We start from the raw sequence: 12,342 nt of genomic DNA on the forward strand, positions 1-12,342 counted from the left end.
TGGGCAAATATAATAATTAGATGTGCACACACACAAAAATTCTCAGTGCTCTGGTACCAAAATCCAAAAGAGTGCTCCATTTCCTAGGCAAAAGAATTATACCCCTGCTGTGTTCTAATCAACCAACCATCATCAAGACAATCAAAATAATTTGCCTAAATTAGCCAATCAAGACACCCTGCAAACTGCAGAATGTGAAAAGCTACAACAGAAATCATCATAGTTGATTATTATACTAATAATCACGTTAAAAACCTAATGAGATGAGGAAATTGGAAGCTTGCTGGAGCAACTCTCTATTACCTCAACATGCTGGGAACTAATTATATAGACTGTAATTAAAACAAAAACAAACCCAAGCCCAAGCCCTGGCTAAGTTAATAGTTGGTCCAGTAATAAACAGAATAAGAGATAGTAATAAACACTGACACTCACAGACGATCCCAGAGGTACTCTACAAACTTTGCAAACAGATGACACACCATGCTGCCTCCTCTGGCTCAGGAACCAGGAGCATCCTAACAGTCCATTGCTCCAAATGGCAGCTTAGGGCAAACTTTTTGTGATGATTCCTTTTATTCTTTATGTCTCTTTTCTGACCACTGACACATGCTACAGTGCTTATTCATACACTCCTGTATTTTGTTCACCAAGTATCAATTCAGTTCTCTTAAACTTGCTTTTTTAAACAATCTAAAGCCTGGACTGTCTTGCTCAAGGTCCAAACACCTCTCTAATGAGTCAATTTTCCTACCTGAGCTGTTGATGGATACATGTCTGTATTTGTGTTGTGGGCAGTGACTCCCACGTGGTGATACCCACATGTATTCAGTTATAACTTTTTGCTGATTTGTAAATTAATTTTCCTTTCTTTTTCCTCTCTCTCCTTTCCTTTCTTTTCCTTTCCTTCCTTTCCTTTTCCTTTTGCTTGCTAAACAAGCTGTGTTGAGCACAGGATGAATTTCCTGCACTTTCAAGACCCCTAATAACTTCCAGAGTTGTAGATACACAAGGGATAAAAATCTGGTTTGTGCCTTACATTGCCACCCTGAAATACTTGAAATACCTTAATACCTTGAAAACAGGGCTATCCTGGCCCTTGCTGATGTCCAAGCCCTGGGAAAAATAGTAATCCTTAGCAGTAAGAGCATCAAACGTTTTCCACATCACTAAGTCATTGTGCAAAATTTAGCAAGTCACTTCAATTACTCTTCTAAGTTACTTTAAAATCAGTGAAAAACCTAAAGAAATCACCATACAACACAAGAAATACAAAAAACTTAATTGTATCATTAGATTTTGGAACACCAAACAATATTGAAACAAGATCTGTATTGATGTGGCAGCCATGAGCTCAGCCAGGTCAGGAGAGTGACTTCAGCATGTGAATGGCCCCCCCGAATGCAAAAGGTCACTCCTGTTCTTGAAGTTAGACCTTTGTTTAAATCCTTCACTCAACTCTGACACCAATGTTGGCATTAAATGGCCTGACTAAGAACCAAATGAGAAGCCCAGAGTCACTTCTGTGACCTCCTGGCCTCAGGTCAAGAATACCACCATGTTCTAGGCCCTTTTTACTTACATGGAATCTCTGATCCACCTCATAGTTGACCTGTTTCCTGAAGTCCTTACAAACGAAACATAGGAACACAGGAAGACAAGAAAAAAAACAGCAGAAGAAAGCTACCAATTAGGATGAAAATCAAAAATTAATTAATTCAAGAATACAAGAGGTGCCAAGATTTTTTACAATTGTAAATTAATTTTCTTAAGCAAATTCATCAAAACCATCTCCAATTTTAGAGATTAAAAACAGCGAAGAGAAAACTAAATATAGTTAATACAGCATTTAATTTAGAAAAAACACATTGTGAATGCTACTGTGAGCTAGAAATCCAAGAGTTCTGAAGAGCATGAGAGAGATCAAAATACCTTTTGTGCTACAAGGAAAGTCAGCCTCCGAATCCCATGCTCAATCAGGACTGATTTCTGTAAAAAGAGGCAAGGATGAAATCAGGTGACTGAATTAACAGAACAAGAACACAACAAAGCCAGGGAACTGTCTTCTATGAACTGAAAAGCTCTACAGATCCTTCTGCAGCTCTGTTGGAAGTTCCTAGTCCACTACACAGCTAAAATTCCTCATCTGATGATCAACTTAGAGCACACATGCAAATACATTAAATCTGAAGACATTAGTAACCAAATCCCAAGAACAGAGTATTCCAGCTGAGCCTTGTGAACAAGGAAAGCAGAAGAGTCTTTTACAAGTCTTGCAGGAAATATTCTTGTTCATTTCTGCAAAGCAAGTTGGTCTGTTTTGCAAAGGTTGCTTTCTGAAGGGAACACAGCGTAAACATGGTAAGGCCACGGAAAACGATGGAAAATGAGTTTTAAAGAAACTAAGCCAAGAAACATGTAGCTCACACTTCATTTGGCCACAATAAACACATAGACCAGCAGGACCCAAGGGCAGATGTATCAATATTGCAAAGGTGAGAAACGATGGGTGATACTTAGTTTTTTCAAATAGATTAGAGAATATCCACTCCAGTAGCTTCTTTATCAAACTGCACTAAGCCACATTTCAGGGGACTGCTGCCATCAGTACTTGCCAAACCACTGATCTTTTAAACTGTCAAGATGTCAGAATTCTGCTCCTCTTTTTAAAACTTTCTCATTTCTTCCTTTTTTTCCAATTTAAAAGCAAAGGAAACAAGACAAAGGAAAAAAAAAACAAACCAAGAACTCAACTACAACAGGGACAAAACAATCCCTTTCAGCACAGACTGAAATGTTTTACTAAGGTTAAGCCCTTTGAAAATGAGCATCAGTGACTATATTCGTGGCAAGAGGAAGAAAATAACTTTAATAATGCCATGATTTAAAAAGCAAAAATTGTTATTGCTTTTAAAATTCCACAAGTGGCAGACAATAACAGCATAGCAACAGGATTCTGATTACATGGTAATAATGTGGGTCTCACAGCAAGTCCACAGCTATTACAGAGCGATTAGCCATCAGCACCTGGAGAAACTCCATTTACACTGACTGCCTCAATCTCCTCCACAAGTCATTTACAAGTATATGATCCTAATTTCTATTAAAAAACCCACACACAACATGCTGGGACTAGAAGATTATTTGGACAATTTGGATCAACCTATTTGATAGTTTAATGTGTTTTGGAATTTTTTTCTTTCTTTCCTTTTATCCCCTCCCATAAAATGCCTGGAGCATGATCAAGCAGATGAAAAGCAAAACTAGTTTTAATTTTTATATTTGATCCTTTCCTTTGCTCAAAGAGACAGGAAGCTGCTGCAGTCACATGGATACCAGCCCCATTTTGGAAGCCCTCATTTTTTCAGCATGTATTGCCACCTCACACACTGGTAAACAAAGAAGTGACTAGCTCAGGTCACTGCAGGTACCACAGATGCAGCAGAGCCCCAGTGCCTGATGGGCTCTTCACACCCACAAGTTGAGGCAATCTTCACACCAACCAGAAAAGGAAGTGCAGGCAGGCACCAGGTTGGACACAAAGCCACCCCCAACACATGGTGTCTCCCAGCTGACCAGTGCACTCACACTGAGTAAGTCTAAAGTGTATCCCACCCTTATGAAGGACCAACAGAACATACTGAACCAATTCCACCTTGTGCCAGAAATATCACACTAGGTGGATGCTCCAGCACACTCATAACAAGGAGAACAAATTTTAATCGCATTCAGACAATCATGATACAGAAGATACAGACCATTTTAATGTCACTTTCCATGCCTCTCCTAGTTGTCTAACAACTTTACCACCATGGAGAGGGATACAGCACATTTTTCAGAGCATCTGGAGACAGATACTGAAGATTGATCTGATGTGTTCAAAAACTTAAAGGTTTTCTACCCTATCAAAAGTTAAAGAGAAGAAATCCCAACCTGATGGATCAGAATGAGATCAGCAAAGAGAAACAAGGACCTGGAGGCTTCAGAAAGGTGCAGCTAGATCCAGTCAAAGAAGTATTAAGGTTTTAGATGGGATAAATTAAGGATGCAACTGTTGCATGTATTTGTTTTGAAAACAAACCAAAAAATCTATGAGGAACATACTGACTTTTCCCAAAGCAGACAGAACCATCCTGAACAATCACTCAGTTCTAGAGAGAGAATCAAGGCAACTTACCTTGCTTTGTGTGAACTCCCTGAACATGGCTGCCAGCCCATCATCATCAACATCACTGTCAGTTTTAATAGCAACATTAAGAATGTGGATGGGCTCCTCACGGGCAGCCTGCAAGTTAAGAAAACATCCTCCATAAATAAATTGTTAACCTAATATCTGGGAATTCTCAAAAGAGGCTCCCCAAATATACCTCTAACACACAGATGCCCTTGGAAAAAAATAACCTCAGCAGAGCATGTGTAAACCAGGGAAAACTAGGAGGAAAATCCTTGACCAAGCAGCCTCATGAATTTGTAATTTCATAGAAATAAGAGTTCATGTCCACAAATAGCAAACAGGACCTTCATTTGAAGAATCCAATTCTGACACAGTCACACCTGACTTGGTTAACTCAAGTGTGCTTCGTGTGGATGCAGAAAGAATGCAGGGCCAGGACCTCTCTTTACAAGATGCAATAGAGGACTTTGGCATCAGGAAAAGTAATGAAATTAAGTAAAATCAAAGTATAGGAGCAAAACAATGAGTAGATATTGTTCCTATCTACAACAACAGGAAATAAATGTTTAGGCATAAATCAAATTAGAGCTCTGAGAAAAGACAAATTAAGTATTTAAGAGTCTGTGGTTAACTGTGAAAAACTGAGTATGCACAGGAATTCATCCTTGATTATGTGAAGGGGTGGTAAAGAGAGAGATCTTAGGACATTAAGGTTGACAGTAATTTTCTGGAACACAGCTACAATACTCACAGACATCAAGATTGACGGATCAGTTTAAAACCAAGCCCTATTCTGGACACAACCTGTATTCCAAAAGACCTTCCTACTGCTGGGGTCAAGACAGAGCAGTGGAGCAGCAACCTGTGTCTCAAAGGGCAACAGGTCTTCTGTCACTAAGGATATAAACCATCTGCTTCCCCTGCACCTGCTCTCCACACCAATGCAAAAGTTGAGGGGTTCCTTTCATCTTTTCCTCCTAAAAATAGTTCTAAGGGGCAGGACAGAGGGAAGAATCAGGATGCAATGTGACTAGGAAGGGTGCAAGACAGAAAATGTGGCAAGTCAGACTTAAGCTAAAGGCAGTTGAAAAGCAGTTCCAATACTCCAATGTACAGAGAAGGTCTGGAAACCTAATAATGGGCCTAAACTCCTAGTTACACTGTGGATCCAGTAATTCTGCTGATGTTAAAAGGTACAAACTAAATTTATATGGAGAGTAAGAGACTTAGCCACAGTTTTAGAACTGAATTAGAAAATGGCCACCTACTTTGAATCATCTGCTGTGGAACAAGTAAACAAATCACATCCATAAAATACAAAAAGCTTTTAACTCCTGCTTCCAGCGCTCAAACTAGTGAAAAGTATCTAGCCTGCAGTCACTGCAGCATTCTGCATGCCTTCTATTTACAACCTGAGAGCAATCTCAAGAGAAAAGCCACTGTACCTTGTCTTCATCATACAAGGAAGCATGGCCAGCTTCAGGGAAGGTTGGGCTCTGGGGGGGAGAGTCACAGAAGCAACCCATCACTTCATCAAAGATTCTGAAATACACCAGAGTAATATTAGTCATCAACACACTGCTGCTAGCACACTGGAAGCATACAGCACTGAAATCCACAAATCATGGTACTAAGGAGGGAAGGGAGAGAAAAGGACTCCTTCACTCTGCAGCACTGAAACTCAAAAGATGAGGGGGCAACACCTCACCACCCCTCAAATCAAAGCAGGGCCTGGATCTTCTAAAATTTGTCAGAGATCTTATGGTTGCCACCCTCAAGACTGCTCTGGGCTCTGCTGAGATTTTCTGCCTATGCCTAGAAGGTTGAAAGCGTAAAGAACACATCCTCCCACATAGATAGGCATGAACTAGAGTGTCAGAAGAAATCAGCACATTTGCAAACGATCTCCAATCGGCAGAAATCCAAGATGCTGATCCTTCTACCTGCAAACTGCTCTCACAGCAGTCTGAAACTTTCAGCTACCTCAAGGACACAGACAAGGGGTTCTAAACCAACTTCCACCTGAAACTCCAGGAACTTAGCAAACAAGTTCAGAACCAGTTTAAACTTGACTCTAGACAAGGCAAAGATTTTGTCCAGTTCCATTTGGGCCCACCTAGGAAGCTAGCAACACACACACAAAAAAAACATCCCCCTTTCCCACATACCTGACAAAATCTTCAAAGGTGCGGAAGGAGACCATCCCGCCCATCCGCTGGCACGGGGGAGTGAAGGAATTGTCCAGCAGTACATCACTCACACTAGCTACATGGACCATCCCATAGTGATTGAGGTTGGAAGAGAAGGACATTCTAAACAGCAATTCAACAAGATCACAGTCAGTAGGGACAAGGAAGATAAGATTACCACTGGAAAAAGATCTGTGCAGGTAGGTGTGCTCTGACCACTTGAAGAGTGGCTGTTTATGCAACTTAACTGTTACATCAGTTGGTAGATTCTTCAGCAGAGACCTGCTGTGCTGTCTCCTCCAAAGTCCCTGCAATGCTGGCAGCCTCTGGTGCCATCAATGCCCTTACCTGGACCTTGTCCCAATGTATAGGAGGAACAGTTACAAAATAATGTTATAACCCTCTTAAACAAGTATTTCCTAAGGACTTTCTTGAAATGACAGATGAATTATGACTATGCAAAGGAATGTATCTTTCTTCCTGTACATATGTTTTTCTTTACAGGTGGAATGCTAGGATAAACAGCAATAATTCTAAGTTTTGACACTTGAAGGATTTAGTAAATTTTTACAAATCAAGTTGATTTGAACCAAGCGATATTTTCTTACTGCTTCCACAATTTTTCTGGTCCTACTATAATTTATGCTCCTCAAATGCAGTGTGGTACAGTGACCTCTCTGAAATCCTACATTGGAAGTGGGGTTTTCTAGTCTTAGCCCACTATTCCTACCCTAAATAAAGTCTTCCTACAGTGCCTTCCACTTTTACTGCTGACCAAATTAATGTGCTCCTCCATCTAATTTAATCCATACTTTAAAAACATTGCAACTCCCCCTACTCATTGATTTTGCTTAGTTTTTATCACTAAAAGGTGGCAGCTGCTAAATCCAAGCAGTTGGCCACAGAATGCATCTATCTTAAGGAGCACAGAAGGCAGAGCTCCAGACACTTACTACTGCCATGCTAATGCCTGGTGTCTGCTGTTCAAGCACTGAGCTACACTCCAGTACACACATCACCCACACAGGACCAAGTCCTTATTCAAGTGAGGAGGGCTGGAACAGATCCACACAAAATCAGAGGAAGGCACTAAGAAAGACACTTGTGGTTAAAGCAGGAGCACCCTGCACTAAAGGTCAGCATTCCTTCCTGGCATAGGGCAACATCCTGAATATATTAAAGTATTACTGAGTTCTCACACAGTTCAACTGCTATGGCAGTACACACCAGCTGTGACATAGCTTGTGGTTTTGGGGAGTTGGGTTATTATAATTTTTTTTAAAGACCCACAATGTTATGGTGAGGACTAGCAGAAGTTTCTCACACAGTGAACAAAAAGTATGAAACTAGCTAGACATCCTTTCCTTAGCTACTAGAGTTGGGCTTTGTCTTCTCTGCAATCATTTACAATTCCTGAACTGTGCTACAGAGTCATCTTCATTCACTGAAGGACCTACTTCCAAATCTCCCTGCACCATGGTGAGCCCTTCAAGCTTGCTCTGAGGAGACAGGAATGCTGAGCTGGTGCCTGGCAGTGCTGTGTGTCCCAGGAACAGTGAGTGCACTTGCATTTGCTTCACTCTCCCCTGGGCTTGGGAAGACAGTAACAAACTGAAGTTTCTGTCCTCCTCAGCTGGTGCCACAACAGGAGGCAGAAGGCAATGGAGGAAAAAAAAAATCAGGGCACTGATTCAGCACAGCACGTGCTTTATTTCCAACCTGTAAAGTCAAAGAGCTGCTCAGGTGCCACGCTGGATCAGACACCCGTGGTACAATGGGCAGAGCAGGGCCCAGCCCACACAACCAGGACCTATCTGCAGGTTTCTGACACTGCTACTTACCAGCTTCACTAAGATTTCTTTCTTTCCTCATAGAGAAAACCACTGTGATATGGTCCTAAGTATATTGTTAACACATCTCAAGTAGCATCAGTTTGATTAATAGCTCTCCATGTTTAAAGTCACTCTATGTCTCCATAATTTATCTCTGATTAAGAGCCATGAGACTTTCAAGCCCATTTTGACTATTTCTTCCTAAATAGGCTTGTAAGCAGTAATAAATAATAGATATTCATATTTTGAAAGAGAAAAAATTTTCAGGACATGCCTTGGTGTACATTTCTTACAACTAATACAAAAAATACCACAGAACAGTAACTAAACAAAAAAGACAGCAGACATTTTTAATGTATTATTTAAAACAAGAAATACTTTTCAACTGAGACATGGGAGAAAAAATTAGCACCCAAAACACAACAAAACATGCTGTCAGCTGTTTGAGATGTAGATTCATCTATGGTGTGAGGGAGGTGAGACAGCCTCAACAGATTCTAAACTAGTTGCAAGAAACCAGAGCAGCAACAAACAGGTTTGCTATCAGCTAAGGAATAACTGACTGTTTCATTTTGACACCCTAGCAGAGGGTCAACAGCTGGGAATCCAGTTCCAAAAAAGAGACCCTAGAAACAGCATTCTGCTAAAAGTTGACTGTGTACCATACTGCAGATGAGCTGAGCCACCTGGCAAATTTCATTTTTAAGAATTGCTGCATGCAAAGGTTTTTTAAAGGGCAAAGAAAAGCTGAAAACATGTTTTAGACAAAGGGAGAGGAAAAGGGAAGGAGTTATGTTTGAGAGCTTCCCAAGTAAAGGTAAGGGCATTCAAACAAAACATGTTAAAACATTAAGTATTAGGCTACTTCTTTCTAGTCTGTCTTTTCAAATTTTAAAAGATGACAAGTACCGTACCTGTTTAGCGTGGGGATGTTCCCTCTGTAATCAAACAACCACAGTTAGTTACAGATTGGTTAGTGAAAGCCATAATAAAGAACTATCATTAAGCTGATACACTGACCAGCTACAAGTTTACAATTTACTAAACCAAAATTTGTCAACCATCGGGTATCAGGCAAAACTCAATTTCATTGACCCTGAGATGGCACCCACCACCTGACTTCACTTGCCACGGCTGCCATGGGAATGAGCACACACCACAGGCAAAACATGCAAATAACACCCCCCAGGAAAACACACTGTATTTGCAAGGTCCTCTGCATTTCTACAGCATCTCTTATTGACCCCCCTACAAGCCCTTTGCATAAACAAGCAAGAGCAGAGCAGGGGGCTTGCACTCCCTGACAGAAAGGCAAACAGCCCAGATGCTGGAAGTGGCCACATCACACAGGAGGTTGCAGCAGGTTGAGGAAAGCAAACCAAATTCTCCTTGCCAAACCTCTTGGCTGAGCTGCAGCCCACGTGCTGGCTCCCACAACAATGCAGTAACAAAGCAAACACACACATAAATACCATGTCATATTTGCATTTTCAGCATTCAAGGCCTTGAATACCAAAAAGGACAAGGAGAACTTCAAGCTAAGTTTAAGAAAATTTTACAGTTCCTTTCATAACATCAGTCCAGCTCTTCACATTTTTCATGCAGACAAGGGCTTAGTGATGCACAGAAAGGTGGTGGTGGGCACATTTTCATACCAGGTTAAGAACAGCACAGTCTAGCCCCTCCTAGCTACATTCATGAAAGCATAAGGTAGTGTATTGCTCCATGCAAGATGTAGAAATTGCTGTGATGTGACATACAAAATAGTAAAGATTAAATTGGGAAAAAAAAAAGTGCACACAGGAGGCTTGTGCAAAGGGACTAGCTAGCATGAAAACATTGAAAGCAAAGCTTCAAGGAGCATGTAACTGGACATTCACCCTCCACTTCCCTGAAGAAAGCTGTAGGAGATCAAACCACAGACTTTCTTAAAATCTTGATCACAGGCAAGACCCCAGCTTACTGGGCATGAAGTCTTGATAGTTAACAACCAATGTATTTCCATGGTCACGTTGCTAAATATACTGACTGCACCTAGTCCTGTTCCCAAACTGGTTTTGTCACAGCAGAGCCATATTCACTACAAGGTCGTAGGTCTGGTGCATTACTGGTAGAGGCACATTAAGTTCCCATGATCTCCTTAAGCTGTACAGAAGATGGCACAAAATGGCCTAAAGATGTACCTGTTCAATGGTAAGCAACACAATTTATCCACTGGGAGGCAGTGAGGAGAGACACTGTGCTGCAGAGGTTGTAGGTAGGACCAAAAGGGCCACAAGGCCTCAGAGGGTTGAGACTTTTTTTTTTTAGCTTGGCAAATGGTGGGAAAGCTGCATGTGATCTACTTCAGTTGGAAAAAATAGTCTGGAGAGGACTGGCAGTTCCTACAGGTACACTTGCGTAGTGGCCACTGGAATGCTTTCAGAGAACAGACAGGAAAAAAACAGGCATAACAAATGTTCCTTTCTGTCCCAAAAAAAGCACCCTGTTGCTTTGCTCCAGGAACTGCCCTCCAGCACATAGTACAGAGCTGAAGAGACTATGGCAAGAATCACAATGAGGAAAACAGAAGACCCAGTGGCTGGAGATGTCAGAAAAGAAGGGAGGAATCATCTCAAGCTGCACACTATAGGCCTGGCTTTGCATTTCCAGCTCATTGTGGCTGTGAAGGGCTTTGTTGCATCATGAGCTGGATTGTCACTTGTCCCTAAAATGCACTAAGAGGTAAAGGTTTAATGTTTGTGGCCCAACCAAGCCTTGTGAAAAGGCAATCCAATTCACTCCCTAAGCTACACCTCCACAGCTCTGACTGGAAAAACTTCTGCTGCAGGGCAGCCTGCTGGGCCTGGTGGCAACGGCAGCACCAGGGCTGTGGATAAAGGCCCAGCCGATGGAGCACACACCCACAGTGCTCTCCACAGCCAGCTCCACAGGGCTGAGCACAGGATCACAAACCCTCTCACCACACCAGCCCCCTGCCCTTCTCCCTGGCTCTTTTGAACTTTTAAAAAGGTTTCTTGACCAGGGAAACTGATCTCCCTAGGAATCTGCTCCATACCAATGCAAACTCTACTGTTACGATTACTCCCTCTGCTCCAGATAGCAAAAATCCTCTTAGCTCCCCTCTGCACCTCCTGGTTGAATCTGAATCTGTTTTCCCTTGCCCCTCCCTTATTATTTTTTTTTTTAAGCATAAGTGCTTCCCTATGAAAACGATGGCAATGCATGCAAAGCACCACTGGTTATATCAAGCTATGATTGAGTGACAGTGCAGGGCAAAGCTTTTGAAATCAGGCAGCAAAGCGGAATCAGCAGAGGTCGGCTGAATAACCCACTTGTAGTTATTAACAGCAGTACCACAGGAGAAAGAGCAATTCCACTGGCTGTGACCAGTGGAATTCCTCTTATGTTTCTTCATTTCTGTAGAAGAATCTAAACAGAAGGCTGTGAAACATGCCTCAAACCATACATTTTGATTGGGTTTTTCCTCTCCCTCTTTCTTTCCTTATTCTTCTCCTCCCTCTGTGATTCAGCCCAGCTGAATCTGCTACTGAAGTCCAATTTGCATAAAATTATCATCGTTCCATTCAGTTTGCTGCCCCTTCAACAGCCCCTTCTTTGCTCTGTTGGAAGATTTTGCCCTTTCTGAAACAGGCAAGCCAAGGGAACTGCAACACATTACTGCTGCCTGCTGTCTAATTAACATCAAACCCTCAGCATGAAACTGCAGGGATTTACAGGTGTCCTGGAATCATTTTCCCCTCCTCCCTCCTGATATCAGCCAGTCTCCCGCAACAAGGAGGGGACCTCAGGCTACCTAATGATAAGCTACGAGTTATACACTCAGGTCTCCAGGCAGGTATGGTTAAGAGTCCAAAGCAGCACCACTGATTCAACACTAGCAATCCAAAGACAGATGCAAGAGGCTGTTTAAGCAACTATTCTAGTCCACAGAAAACACTTCCATTTTGTCAGAAATTAAAATCTTATATCATTGTAAAAGGACAGTAGGAAGGAACCTACAAACACTGCTCTAACTGTGAACTTTGGTTTCTTATTCTTCTGCAAAAAGCACTGTTTGGAAAGAGCAATATTTAATTTGGCTTTCACACTTCAAAATGGTTTCTACCTGTAAGCTAAAGAAGAG

General features: G+C 41.7%; 1 protein-coding gene across 8 annotated transcripts in view; it reads right to left on the bottom strand.

The window, feature by feature from the left end:
- ACACA (acetyl-CoA carboxylase alpha) overlaps nucleotides 1–12,342 on the bottom strand; it is a 126,676-nt gene that overhangs the window by 67,146 nt on the left and 47,188 nt on the right. For 5 of the 8 annotated variants that reach the window (XM_051635482.1, XM_051635476.1, XM_051635475.1 and 2 more), the window contains 6 exons: nucleotides 9,110–9,133; nucleotides 6,343–6,486; nucleotides 5,620–5,716; nucleotides 4,178–4,285; nucleotides 1,933–1,989; nucleotides 1,583–1,627 (listed from right to left, as the gene is read on the bottom strand). In XM_051635482.1, the coding sequence (XP_051491442.1) occupies nucleotides 1,583–1,627; nucleotides 1,933–1,989; nucleotides 4,178–4,285; nucleotides 5,620–5,716; nucleotides 6,343–6,486; nucleotides 9,110–9,133 (475 nt within the window). The remainder of the gene's footprint in view (nucleotides 1–1,582; nucleotides 1,628–1,932; nucleotides 1,990–4,177; nucleotides 4,286–5,619; nucleotides 5,717–6,342; nucleotides 6,487–9,109; nucleotides 9,134–12,342) is intronic. The other 3 variants (XM_051635477.1, XM_051635478.1, XM_051635479.1) reach the window with 3 other exon arrangements.

This window comes from Apus apus, chromosome 18 (genome assembly GCF_020740795.1).
Source record: "Apus apus isolate bApuApu2 chromosome 18, bApuApu2.pri.cur, whole genome shotgun sequence".
Classification (NCBI taxonomy): domain Eukaryota; kingdom Metazoa; phylum Chordata; class Aves; order Apodiformes; family Apodidae; genus Apus; species Apus apus.